The sequence below is a fragment of the Cololabis saira genome, chromosome 22 (genome assembly GCF_033807715.1).
Source record: "Cololabis saira isolate AMF1-May2022 chromosome 22, fColSai1.1, whole genome shotgun sequence".
In the NCBI taxonomy this organism is placed as follows: domain Eukaryota; kingdom Metazoa; phylum Chordata; class Actinopteri; order Beloniformes; family Belonidae; genus Cololabis; species Cololabis saira.
Genome location: NC_084608.1, coordinates 9,853,066 through 9,867,829, shown reverse-complemented (window position 1 = coordinate 9,867,829; position 14,764 = coordinate 9,853,066). Strand labels below are relative to the sequence as shown.

The window sequence follows — 14,764 nt, the reverse complement described above, 5'->3', positions numbered from 1 at the left end:
GAACCATAATTCAGGCTTCACTTTGAACGGCCGGTTCACACCGACGTCCAGCAGTTGGAATTCCTTCGTCAGACCTCCCGGAATAAAAGCAAGCACAGCGTTCATATTTTTCACTTCTTTTTTTACATTGTCTGTGAGATGGGCGCGCATAGAGTCACAGATCAGCAGCGATGGTGATGTGTGGAAAAAACCACCAGGTCTTACATAGACCTGCCTCAGCCACTCGATCATCATCCCTTCATCCATCCAGCCCTTTTCATTTGCCTTTATAATGACTCCGGCTGGAAAAGTCTCTTTAGGAAGTCTTTCTTTTAAAAATCACCATAGTTTTCTGTCCATCAGCGTGGCAACCAAGCACAACAGTGAACGATGACTTCTCATACCCCGTTGTGCGGATCACCACCGTGCAAAAAGAAGCTTTCCTGCTTAGGCCTACTCTGGTGCAGTTATCGTGTTCAAGTTATTGATACAAAATAAACAGGACATAAGCATTTACAGTCAGAGCGATGCAGTGTGGTTTTTAATTATATTTTACTCTAGGGTGTTGTAAGATTTTATTCACTTTTGAAAGGTGTCATGACTGAAAAAAGGTTGAGAAAGGCTGACTTAGACACTCAGTTTAAGTCCAGATATTCACCTAGTTGGAATGAACACATTGAAGAGCATTTAATAGGTTTTTCCACAACAGACATCTGTCACCCTGAAATCCCTTTTTCATAGTTTTTTTAAGTACTGGTAAGTATTACAAGTATGTGCAGGTGCCTGAATTAACATTTCTCTTATGCAGCTGGTTCCACTTCTCAGGTCTTGCTCATGGGCTGACAGGCGCCCAGTGGTTGTGTCTAAATCTTTAATGTGACTCTTTTTCATTGTCAAAATATATTTCCAGGGTACACTTTAGATTGTTGTGAAAGTGTTCAGGTTGCCTGTGGTGATTTTATTTTTATTTTCAACCCTCAGAGAAATCCCAGGAGGTTCCTTTCTTCTTCAATCTTAGTTGGATATGAGGTAAACACATTTTTTATTCCACGTATTTTTCGACAGTTATAGTACCATCTTTTTATAATTATTGCATGCACAATTACTGACATCTAAGGTCCACAATTAAAAAGAAAAAAGTTCTTATGTTGTTTATTTTCTTTGAGTAAGAACTTGATGGCCGTGGGGAGAGAAGAATAACCATCCTCTTTAACAATAAGAAACAAATTAAATCACTTAAAACCATCTGCTTCATCTGAATGACTGTGGCAGGACCAGAGGACAGGAAAAGTCTGACAGAAAGAGAAAAGGAGTGACAGTAATGAAAAACCTTTAGAAACACAGTCAGATCATAAAGAGGTACTTTTGAACCTGGTCATGGTTACAACGTATACAGTCAGATCTTTTTCATACAGTCAGACTACAGCTACAGCTCTTTGTCCCTACTCACATATACATGAAGAAAATCAATGTACAGACTGAAGTATGTCATTAGCTGGAGTAAAACGTGTCGTTAGTACCCACTTTCAGCCTGTTAGCATTAGGCTTTTCATTAGGCTGACCGGAAAAGCCTAAAACGTCACAGATAAATCTTTGCCAGAGCTGACGGCAGCAAGCTGGAAAAGTGGCAAACTGACTTAGTTTAGTTTAGTTTAGTTTATTGTTTTGCACAGTTTTAAAAATATACAGGAAATATCAAATATAAATACTATACGGTGCAGGAAGAGGCAAAAAACCCAATGGGCTTATTTGAAGCCTCCACCAAAGTTATTAAAATTTCATGTGTTATAAAGAACACGAGATTAACATACAAAAACAAAAAGTATAACTACACAAAAGTGATGACAAACTAATAATGCAATATATAGATAATAAAGAAAGTCAAAGTCAAAGTCTGCGGCAGGCATCTACAGCAAGCGCGGAGCACGTATGTCAACTCCGGTCCTGGCCAATGTCACATGCAGGGATTCGCTTCGCAATAAGACGCTTCACAAAATTTCATCCCTGCTGGATATTTCACGGTTAAATGTAAGTGTTTTTATTGGAAATGGAAGCAGAAAGGAAAAAGAAAGCACAGCGTGGGGTCAATGACTGCTAAGATGTATGGTGTGTATTGGTGTTTAAAGACTGCCTTCATGACTGAGCCTGGAGTTCTATGAGACAGGAAGAAAAGTAAACCACTTTCTCACAAATAAGAAAGATGACAAAGTGGTGCATCAATAGAAATCAAGCAGACAAAATGCAGAACATGCATATGGAAGGTTGTGAAGCCAAATCCAACTAACCACAGAAATTAGGTTTTTCGAAGGCAAATAATATTGAATGAAAATATAACAAAAGAATAAACCAAGAGGATATTAACAGAACCAAATGCATAAACCCAGAAACTACGGTGATGGCAGCGTAACAGCTGAGCTGAAAAAATGACTACACTTTATGGTAAAATGCATCTGAACATAACTAATGTTTTTTAATGCACACTGGAGGTCTGTAATCTTTACATTAGGCATATTTTGCTTTAACACATAAGATAATATAGATATGCATAACTGGATGGATGGATGGATGGATGGATGGATGGATGGATGGATGGATGGATGGATGGATGGATGGATGGATGGATATTTAAATGACAAAGTTAACCAACATGTTTAATGAAACTACAAAGGGTTCCCTTTGAGGTTACTGCTGTATATTTACTCAAACTGCGGAGGTCACCCCGTTATTCTCTCTGGACCATTGATCAGTCGACTCAGTAGTGGTTCTGGGGAATATTAAGGCACGTGCACTGGTTACATGTACAGGTGCATGCTACCCCTCAGATAAACATTCACTTTTCACCACAAACTCACATCTGACGGTCTGGGAAGCGGACTGATTTACAAACATTCCACCTTGTGCTCAAAGAAGCTGGTGGTATTTTACGATTCATTTAAACAGCTGATGGGTTTGATGCCTTCGTTTCAACGGTACTTTATTGTCTCATAAGCCCAAGTAGACTGATAGCTCTCAACAATGCCAGAAAAAAAGAGATGAGGAAAAAAAGCAGTGCAAAGCCTAGGCGGAGGCTTTGAATAGGCAAAACAAGTACGTGTCCATTAATCAGATGTCAGGGAGGCGAATGCCGATGCGTTTATTGTGTACGTTAACAGCAGAGCTTTGAATTCACAAACACAATCTTCTGAAGGAATATAGAAATAGACTCGCTGGTCTCTCAGCAGTAGCTGGTGTGTTTAATTTTAATTTCTCCAATTTAACCATCTGAACTAGCTCCATCACAGCGCACCCACTGAGACTCTATTAAACCAGTGTGAGTAGCTGTTGCATCATTCCCGGACCGCTTTACTGTTCTAGTCATCCACTTTATAAATAGGATTTAAGTTTAACGTCCATCCTATGTAGCTATTAAAGAACTTAATTTAAGCATGATTAAGTTGTCGTAGAGCTATGGGCGGGGCCCTGGCCTCTCTGGTGCCTTATAGACCTGTGCTAAAATTAAGTTATCAGTGTTTTCTGTTCTTAAAATAAAATCAATTGCTTGGACTGGTACCTGCACTTTACAGTTTTGTTGGTCTTCTTAATGAAAATACAAGTTTAAGCTTTACTTATTTTACCTGACTTATTTACGACAGACAACCTTCACGACCTCCACTCACACGTCATACTTTAAGAGCAAAATTATACATTTAGAAAATGAAATACTTCAAAAAGTCAGCACAGTTCAATTTGAATGTATTTATATAGTGTTTATTATAAGACAAATTGTCCTTAAGTGCTTTTCAAAGACCCGGGGCATGACCCCCTGAGCAAATACTAAAAGAAACGAAGGCATCACAAACTCAGTAAGACTTCATCTAGCTGCAGTTCCTAAACAACAACATTCAAAAACTTAAGAGCATAACTTTGCAACAGAATGCTTGTGAATTACTTATTGCAATACTATGTCAAGGTAGAAACACATCACAACTGCATACATGTGTTGTTGGGCCACAGTCCTGTGTTGAACACACTGATACAAATATTGTGCTTGATCTACTTAAAAAAATTAAGGCAACTTTTTTGCATGAGATTATTATGTAGATCAAGAAAGACTAGTCTTTGTATAAACTACTTAATTTTGTGTATGTCAAGTCAACTTAATTGTGTTAAGTTTACTTTATTTATTTTATCAAAATTAGTTGACTTTACTTGCAAAAATTAAGTTGACTTTACTTGCAAATGAATTTTGTACATACTAAAGATTAAGTAGTTTATACAAAGACTTGTCTTTCTTAATCTACATAAAAATCTCATGCGCAAAAGTCGCCTTAATTTTTAAAAGTAGATCAAGCAAGATATTTTTTACTGTGGTATTCTACTTAAACAAATAAAGCATGTTTCATCTAAACATTGGTCAATCAGCCCAATAGATTAAAATTGTTAAAGGAAAGGTAAATACAACAAGATCATTGCTTGTTGTTTGTGTGTAAATGGAAAGATTGCCTGGGATTACATAAATACTGCTTGTTAAGGAAAAAATGCACAACTTCTTGTTTTTTGAACAAATACAGATTAAGTTCAAAACTAGATGTATTCAGGTAAAGCAGCAAACTTCATTTTTAATTATTAATATCACAGATTTAAATATTTTATATTTATATGCGCTTGGATTTATTTTTTTCAGTGCATGGAAAGACTCGATTTCAATTCTGAGGCCTAACTCCTAGGTACAGTAAGGAATATGGACTTTTGATTGATGGGTGACGCAGCCAGTGGCTAACTGTCCTCACTTTTGCTAATCGGCGCTGTATTGACTCCTGGTCACATCTTCTGAACGGTGACTTAAGACATAACTGGTTGATCATTTCAGAAACCTACTAAAGGATGTCTGCCGTGACCCCTGGTGATATAGCCCATCATCTCCCTCAACGATAACTGGGTTAGCTTTTTATTAGTCTAAAGGCTAAAGATGTCAGTTTTAGACGCGTCTTCATATGAGTTTCATTTACTGTATCAGTTTTTCCCCTTCTGAAGAACAGGATAGAGACTGGCTCTGCAGACTCAAGGGTAAGAGATGCTCCAAGTGATGTACTGAGAAGCAGTTTCAGTAAACTATGACTAGAACTTTCTGTCTGCTGTGAAGGAACATTGCGTTGCGATTTGTGCAAAACAGGAACCCTCAAACAACAAACTGCACAAAATGTATGCGATAAATTGTATGGAATATGAACCAAAACAGTCTGAAAGTAGTGTCTGAAACTGTGGGACATGAATGTAAATGAAAAAATAAAACAAGATAAAGTTCTGATCTCAGGGTCGTCAAACTGTCTTTCACCCCAGGCCACATCAACACCAGGGTTACCATCAAACGGACTCTGCAACTGCATTCCTTGACAACCTGATGTTAAGAGCCTGTTTTTGGTCTGGGCAAACTGGCTCTCACACATTCAAAATAAGCCAATTTAAAAATCTATCTCCCCAAGGACCCTTGAAGGCTTGTGATTTCTACAATAAAGCTGCTTTCACTGTTGCGTCAATTTTTGCTGGAACTTTTGAAAACATACTCTGCTGAGACTGCAGGCTGCTTTTTAATTTCTGGTCTCTTTGTTGCCGTTCTGATTCGCTAAGGTCAGCTGACTTAGCTCTTTCCTTGGTGACAAAGCGCCATAAAAACCATATTCTATGGCCACTCGGCTTGTACCGAGGAAAGAACGCATACTTGCTTTATCTGTCCGTCTCGTCCTCTATCTCTCAACTCTCCTTAAACTGTTTTCACTTTTCATTGATTTTTTTTTCTCTTGGACATTTTCATTCTAAATCCATCACTAGACAGAACTTTTGTAATGAATGGTTTGATTTTAGACACCGACGTGAAGCGGTGGGATGTCAACATTGGTTAAGAAAATTTGAGGAGGTGGACCGGTTTGATACACGTGATCCCCATGAGTCATTTAGAAATCACAATTGCTGTTTTGCTTTATTTTTTACATTTAGCTGATAATGGTAGGGATGTTCTTTCTCATCTTTGGTTTGTTTTTTGTCTGTATTTCTTCTCTTTTTTCCCCTTTTTCACAAAAAAAAGCTGAGAGGTGGCCTCAGAACTCGGTGGTCATGCCGTACAAAGGCTATGAAAAGAGATTCAAGGTTTCTTTCTAGTAAATGCAGTTTCATTGTGCATTTCTGGGCGAAACAGTAGGCTACTTTGCGCAACAGTAGTTTTCTAAGACACTGCAGCTAAATTGATGAAGGTATTGTTGTAGTTCATCAAGTAGTAATAACACTTGAAGGTCACAGACAGTGGAGTTTTTATTTTCTTCATCTTTTTTATTTAATTTTGCATGGATAATTTTTTCTTCCTATTGATTTTGACCAATCAGTTGTCTGCTGGAATATGCATTATAAAAACTGTTTGTATTATTTGCTTTAAAAACCTTTAGAAAACCTGAATGTAATTCTTTAGTTTTGTTGCTATTAAGATTTTCTTACCGTAATGGACACTGGAAAAATTAATTCCCTTTGTGATTATAACTGTTAAGCAAATTAACAAAATAAATGAACACATTTCAAAAGGAAACTGCAGATTTAGAGTTTTGTTCCATTTGAGAAAACTTCTCAACGTTCCTTTTAGAGTTGTGTGTGGGTTGAAGTGTAATTTTAACTGTACAACACTTCTTAAAAGTAGGTAGACATCTCAATTTACTTTACAAGACCAAAGTAAGGACACAGTCATGTTCCCAGGACTCAGGTTTAGTCAGTGACTAGTCCACATTGTTGTATCCTGAGAGCTACAAGTATGTTGTAGTTGGAAAAACGGTCAACATCGTCTCAGCAGCAGCTCACTTCCTCGGATATGCAGGTATTTTATAGCATTATTTAAGCCAGAAGTGAGTGATTTATCTTAATTAAATAAATAAATAAATAAATATCACACTGTCACTTTAATTCACACTTACCCCATTCCTTTGACCTTTTGCACCACTGTTTTGTTGTTTCTTTTAGAGATACTTGCTAAGTTTGCACTGTTGAAGGGAGTCTGTGACACAAGTTTTTCAATGGTAACTCTGCTCTTGTAGATTGTTGTGCACAATAAAGGACTGTTAACTTTTAAATCAGTAAACCAGAACACTTTTGGCAAATGTTTAATTTACAAAGGAACTCTGTTGGTGGGACTTTGTTGGTCTGAGTCACGTGATATCTAGCTGTGATTTGAAAGTTTGAAGGTTCCTCCAAAGTTCCAAGGCAGAGATTTGAAAGCAAGTAATCTCATTGGTTTTAGCTGACAAACTTGCTGATGGTGCCAGTTGGACAAAAAACAGCTCCCACAAGGTTTTACTGAGCATCTTAAGAGACTGTCAAACCCGATTTCACATTACCCAACGTTCTGAGATGAAAACTCAAAGCTACATGTAATATGAACCTCCTAATGCAGGGATATTCAACTGGCGGCCCGTGGGCCACTTGTGGCCCCTGGTCATATTTCATACCTAGTTATTAATGTTATATATAAATATATATTAAATCGCTTTGTATATTGTTGCATTTAATGTCACTTCCGGTCGGCGGCCGTATAATGATAATGCACAGATGTGTCATAAATAAAGGAGCTTATGGTTAATATTTTGGTTGCTTATTTATAACATCAAACTGGCTACTATGGACTGAAATGGTTGTGCTCAATGCTTAATATAATATTCAAATAAGGAAATCTTGGTGGAAAGGGGTGCTTTGTCATTATGGCGTGTTTTATTAAAAGTAGGTCAATATCAACTTCATTAAGTTTGCACAATGCATGGTTTCAAAATGAACTTGCATTTAAAATAATATTTCTTTATCTGAATATTATATTTAACATTCACAATGACTAAATCTGGAGACAATTAATACATAATTCATATGTAAACTCTTTTCACTCAATTCATATGTAGACTAGATATATTCTCCTGCTCATTCATGTGCACAAATGTATTATATATATATATACATAAATATTCGTCTTTGAGTGCAAAATACATTTTGAAAACCTCCAAATTTTCTGCCTGCACACTTTGTGCGCGCACGCAGTGTGGCCCTCTCCATACAGTCTTTTTGCAGGTGTGGCCCCCTGAATAATCTAGTTGAAGACCCCTGTTCTAATGTCTGTCTCACATCCAGTTAAACAGAAACATAACATGTGGAAAACAAACTGTTATGACCAGAATTAAAGAAACTACAGACGATAAGATTATCAGGAGAGATTCTGTCTGGCAGCACAAGGACCCCCAACACACACCGGCTGACTGCAGGCGGCCAGGTTATCAAGACGTCAGATAACGACAACCTCCACCCCTGAAAGTGCTGCGGTTACGCTGCTGCTCTCCCACAGGCTGCACCGTCACAGTAGCGTGCACCAGCATCTCATCTCCCTGCTGCTGTTCCACCGATGAGCAGTTTCATGAATATCTCAGGCATGGCACACTCATGAAACTATATGAATGTAACCACAGAGCTGCGGAGAAAAGGAACTGTCAGCCTTGTAAATAAAAAGCCCTCAGCTCCAGCTCTGAATGAGAGTTATAAAGAAATGGACTCCCTCGACTGCACCCCTGTTCCTGCTGGAGAAGAAATGCAAAGAAATGTATTATTTTATCTCAGATGGGTTTCTATCATTGCTAAGCCTGTTTCATATCTGTTCGACATAAGATTAGGTGTATTGTGTGAAAACGGAAAGTTGGGGGAGAAGAATACTTCTTGGGATGTGACATATAGAGATGTTTCACTTCCAGGAGGTGTACTATCCCTGAATCTGTGCACCACGATGCCTGTGGCAAACACATCTCACAACAGATGTGCTATAAGCCGACCCACAGTACAGTGCTCCAGTTTCAGAACAAAGATTTAACATTTAAAGAATTGCCAGGGTTTTCTGTCTTAACTTGACACTCAATGTTTGGTGAACATCTGTTAGCATTTTCCACGTCTTGACATATTCTGCATTGGTGATTCAACCGTAAAGACTTAGGGCCCGATTTACTAAGATCCTAAATAAAGAGTACTAAATTGCGTGTGCACTGAAAAAGTTTGCGCGTGCTGTTGTTGTGTGTTTTGCGGGTGATCAAATAAGATTGCGTGCGCAATTGATAACAGGCGCAAACCTCAGTATTTAAATGAGGTGTTGTGTGTCTTACGGTTTGCGGCGCATGGAGAGTCTGGATGGAAAGCAGGATATAGTCGCAAGCGCAAAATGAAATCGTATATTCAATGATAAGTAGACCAAGAAAAAAAACAACACACTGACACTTCAATATATTTATATATACACACTCACACAAACACATACTTAGGAGTTTATATTATATATATTGACAAATATTATGGAAGACAACACAGTAAGCAGGCTATTAATTAATGACATCAATAACCATTTACCCGATTTTTGTTATCTGTGACTGTGATTGTGGGAAAGTATGACTATTGTGGAATCCATGAGCGCATTTAAACATGAATCATTAACACAAAACTGGACGCTAAACAGAACGTGACACGGAATGAGAATATAATTTTTGTCAGACGAGGGGGTGCTTTTCACGGCAGGGGTGCTGAATACGGCACAACACCGGGGTATGACTGCAGAACAGGCGCACAATAAGAAACACTTTTTTCTCCATGAAAACACGTGATTTATTTATTATCACAAATAAAAAAATGAATGTGCCTCCTGTGGCAACCTTTTGCTGAATAATACTCGATTTAACATTCAAATAAAATATTTCTCCTTTTGCATGTGGAGAATCCTCACCACAAATTGAGCCATCCCCACCCCAGTCTTCAAATCAGGCACCAACAAGCATTGGTGCGTAATGCTGGGCAGATTAGCACCTTCCTTTCGAACGTATTAAATACAGACGCAATCACAATCCCTGCAATAACTTTCAGGCTTGGTAAATCTCATTGCGTGTGGTAAAGGAACCTATTTGCATTTTCCCCTCCCAGTATTTAGCGCTTTCTGGCGGGTACGCCCCATATTGATTATTCATCAGGGCAAAAGTACTAAATGAGCAGCGTGTGCTATTTTGCTCATTTGAGAGGCGCAGTCCTCTTTGCACGCTGTTAGTAGATCAGCTTGCACATTGGTTTGCGGGTGATGTCAAGTTTGCACACGTTTTTACGCACGCAAACCTTTAGTAAATCAGGCCCTTAATGTGCAGAAGAAGGGGCGGGTGATAGCCCATCAACGGCCGTGTTGGAAAGCAGAGTTCGACCCACCTATTTATTGCAGTCTGTGTACTCTGCTTCAATCTCATTAGCAGTGATAGATGTTGGTTAGGACTTCATAGATAGGTGTTCCCATTATGTCACAAGTATTCTGTCTTAGACAAAACAACATCCTTCGGCTATGTGTATTTCACATTTTCCAACCATGCAATACGACTACCACATGTGAACAAATGCGTGCTCGCTGATGGGCTTCCCCATGTTATAATTCATAGACATTTTTGAGTTTTTAAAGACTAACCTGTGGGACATTTGGACAGACAAAAAGATTTTAGATAATATGAATTCATATTGTGTAGAAAATATCTAAGTAAAGAGGCTTTCATGTGAGGAGATCTGTAGCTGTGTCCTGCTCGAGTGTTGAATCCATTATGAGTTGGATTTATTTGTGCAGAAAAAAATCTTTACAGTCTGAGTTCAAGAGGTTGCTTTGAAGATAGGTGAAATGTTTTCTGCTTGTGGGAATTTATAGATTTGAACACAATATTAAGGAAGAAAAAGTCTTTTAGGGTTTTTTTTTCCCTTTTCCCAACAGCACAAACAGATACTGACCAAGCAAACCTCTAAGTGCAGATTTTTGCACAAAAAGTCTTCTTTATACACTCCCACACTGAAAATCATTTGGATGTTTTCAGTAGCTCACAAAAAGTACAAATTATAGAGGAAAGCTATCTACAGAAATGGATAAATGAATGTGTGAAGATAAATATCAATATTCTAATTTGGCACTTCCAAGTGAGATCAGCTTGTTCAGATATCCTCTGTGCATTCAGACATATGAATTATTGTCATCGATCGGATGCAGTCGTGTTTTTGAACGTGGCATAGGCTCCAGCAGAACCATCATAACCCTGAAGGAGGAAGTGGGGAGAGATAAAAGATGGATGGATTGATGGATTCAAATGAATAGTTATGATGACCTTGTTTTACAGAATGACATTAATAAAGATACAAGCAAAGAGTAATTGTTTGTGTAGCCGATCACAATAAATTCATCCATTTGTCAAAGCTAAAGTCAAACCATCAGAGGAGGAGCAAGAATTGTTGGGGTTTGAAATAGGAGCAAGATACATCTGAGGGTTTTTCATGGACAGGTGATTTACTGGGAGAGATTTAGCAGTTTCTCTAATAACACTCTGCTCATTCGCTTGCCTCTGATATTTACAAATCTTGGTCAGCATGATGAAACAGTTTAATCATTTTGTGGAATAATTCAGTGGCAGAACCATGTTCGTGCGAGGCACATCTGGTTCTACCCATGGTGTGCTTGTGAGCAAATTACGCCCAATATTACTGCACCTCTCTGCTCAAACCTCAAACTCCATCCAGAATGTCTCTGATTTCTCTGGGAAACATTTCTTTTTCAGTCTTTGCTCTTTGCAATTCTCAGTAAAGCTTCTGTCTTTTTCCTCTTTACTCAACTGCTGCAGATAGATAGATAGATAGATAGATAGATAGATAGATAGATAGATAGATAGATAGATAGATAGATAGATAGATAGATAGATAGATAGATAGATAGATAGATAGATAGATAGACAGACAGACAGACAGAGGTGATGTCACATCCTTGCTGCACCTCCCCTGCAGTCTGTTGGAAGTGAAACATTTGAATATTTCTCCTCCATCCAAACTTTTCTCCCCCCCGGTGCTTGGGTCGGTGCTTGAGTCGGAGCTTCAGCGGGATCGGAGGGTGTGATGGAGGGTGTGATGGAGGGTGTGATGGAGGCTCTGACCGCTTGGCTGCCGTGCAGCCGTCACAGTGCTCCGTCTGAGAAGCTCCACGGCCACAGTAGTTAAAGAAAAGAAGAGGAAAAAAAAAAAACCCGCCCTCAGACCGGTCCGCGGTGAACGGCGAGGGACTGCAGCTCGGAGGGAAGTGGCCGCCCGGAGCCCGTCAGCATGCGGCTCCTTTTCAGCGTCCTGTACCCGCTCCTTTCCCTCACCATCTTCGGATTATATCCCTCTATGGTGAGTTTCTGCGCTTCTTTATTTACATGCATTCACTTTTTTTTTTTTCCCATCGTTTCGTGTTTGATTCTGGACCCTTAAAAACCTATTAAAAACCTACCATTATGCTTCCGCGTTAAATCGACGCAGAGCCTACGCCGAAGTGTTACGGCGTAGGGTACGCGGCGACGCGCTCCTTACGCCGTAGGCTCTGCGTTGGTGTGACGCGGAACCATAAATCAGCCTTTATTGTGCAATTGGAGGGGACACTGATTGCTGCATATCGACGGCACCAAAGCTGAATGACTGACGGGCTGTAGTTTCTCCACATTTGTCCTCGCACCGATACGTGCCACTGTTTCCCTTATTCACGAATGCCAAACTTAACTTAAAAGTCCCGAAATTAATGAAAGCACATTTGCTATCATTGATTTAAACCTGGTTAGACAAGATGGGATGAGGTTTTACCCGGAAAAAGGTAAATTACCACACCTGGGTAAAGTTTGATGCACCTACTGCCTTCATTCCTATGAAACTTATGTGTGGGATGAAGAATTATCAAGTACATTTGCTGATGTTTTGAACATAACCTCAAACATTGCTTAAAACAGTTTTTTTATAGCCTATCGTGTTAATTTATAAAATGTCTTAATTCTAGGGGAAGGACAATTGTGAATCATGGGATTCATTTGTTTGAATTGTGCATTCTGGTGATACCGTGATCTTCCGTTCTTCCATCTTGACCACTTGTGGATGTCCTTTTGTGTGGAAGATAAGTAATGCAGTGGTGACCGATCTGGTGCCACAAGTGTTTCAACACAGACTGGTGTCTGTTTACAAGATGGTGTTTTCTCAGCCTCATGCATCTCTTCCACTTGTCCAGACTCTATAAGGCTTTGGTTGGAACTGGAGCTGGAATGTTTCTCTTTGTCTTAAATCACAGTGTCTTTCACAATAGACAGTTTTTCATGTTTCTGGGTTTTTTTTTCATTGAATTTAACACCATACCTGTTAGAATTTTAGTTAATGTTTCATGCTTAACCTTGAGCCCTTTTTTAGGACACTAGAGTTTCATGTACAGTTCATGCCTGAGTAAGAGGGAATAAGCAGGAGTGCAGCTCATGGCCAGTGATTAAAGGGGAAGTGAACGTTAGAGCTCACAGTGTTTTGTTGGGGATGCTGGGGAGCTGACCATCCTCTGGTGCTGAAACTGCTCTCCTATCCACAACCTCTATGGCTTTGCAGTGCACGACAGATAGGGGAATAAATCTTCATTCATCGTGTGCATTTCTCCTTACCTTCTTCCCTCTGGGTGTGATGGTGCTTTCAGATAAGGTTTTATTCTCAAGGTATGACATCACTGAATCTCAACTTGTCCCGTAACGTTTTGATCACTGAAAATTTAGCGAAGGAAAAGCATAACATAATTCACATAATTCTATGACATATTTGTCTTTCAGTTCATGATTTGTCTTATTTATCCCTATAAGATGTGGGAATTCAATTTCCTGATATAAATTAATTTAAATGCTTAGTAATTAGCTGAGGATTATACAGAGAAGGTATATGATGCTTTATTTTGCATTATTTCTGGAGATGCTATGTATTAGTTAAGCCACACACACACACACACACACACACACACACACACACACACATATATATATATATATATATATATATATATATATATATATATATATATATATATATATATATATCTATATATTGTATATACATGAGCTAATTTTCTATCCTTCACTGCTTTTGATCAAAATATGCTGCTTTTGAGTAATGAGTATCAAGAGCTGCTAGCAGATTGTTTCAAGGTCTTTCTGCCTCAGTGTTTTAGATTTATCCTGGAATACAAACCTTTTATGGTATTGGTCTAAGGTAGAAATGATTAAGCTGTCACTCTCAGGCTGTCAGACCTTGTACAGGGGACTTTGTTCAGGGGTTGCAGTCATTACCCCGTGGCGTTTTAATTCATGTGTCTGTGTTGCCCCTGAATGCCCTGATAGCCCACCCACTAGTTCAGTGTGCAACTTTAGGATAACCTTTTACTGCCAGGTACCTGGATAAAGTGTTTAAAGTGCAGGCTAATAGTATGGATTTTCCTTTGCTGTGGTGTAGCACAATCTGGTTTGGCAGCTATTACCTCTGCAGTGTACATAACAGATCCCCGAAGAGCCTTTGTGAGAAAATGAAATATTTGCATAGCGTAGTTTTCCCTTATGGTCTGTGCCAGCCGGGTAATTACATGGTGGCTGTTAACAGTCCTGTGTTACTCTCATCGTGATCAAAATGATGATTGGAACTTGTGTATTATTATTATTACACATAATATTCTACACCTGGAAGACATATTGATTCAAAGAGGACATTCTTAATTGACTTCAAAAATCTGATGTCAGGCCAGTGCCAAAACATAAATTGCCTGCTTAAAATTCAGCAGACATTTTTCCTCAGTAGCCTCAGAAAATGGCAGTAATTCTTTTTTCTAAAATTACCTTTTCAGATTTTGTTGTGACTCACACTAGGTTTATTTATTAAGCTTTTTTTTTTACATGTTTTATGAGTATTGTCTTCACATCTGCTGTTTCCC

The 14,764-nt window shown here is 38.7% G+C and overlaps 1 protein-coding gene across 1 annotated transcript in view; it reads left to right on the top strand.

The window, feature by feature from the left end:
- Nucleotides 1–11,886: 11,886 nt before the first annotated feature.
- The window catches only part of olfm3a (olfactomedin 3a), a 45,436-nt gene continuing 42,558 nt past the window's right edge, over nt 11,887–14,764 (top strand). The window contains exon 1 of the mRNA XM_061713891.1: nt 11,887–12,180. Coding sequence (XP_061569875.1) covers nt 12,112–12,180 — 69 coding nt within the window. The 5' untranslated portion in view covers nt 11,887–12,111. The remainder of the gene's footprint in view (nt 12,181–14,764) is intronic.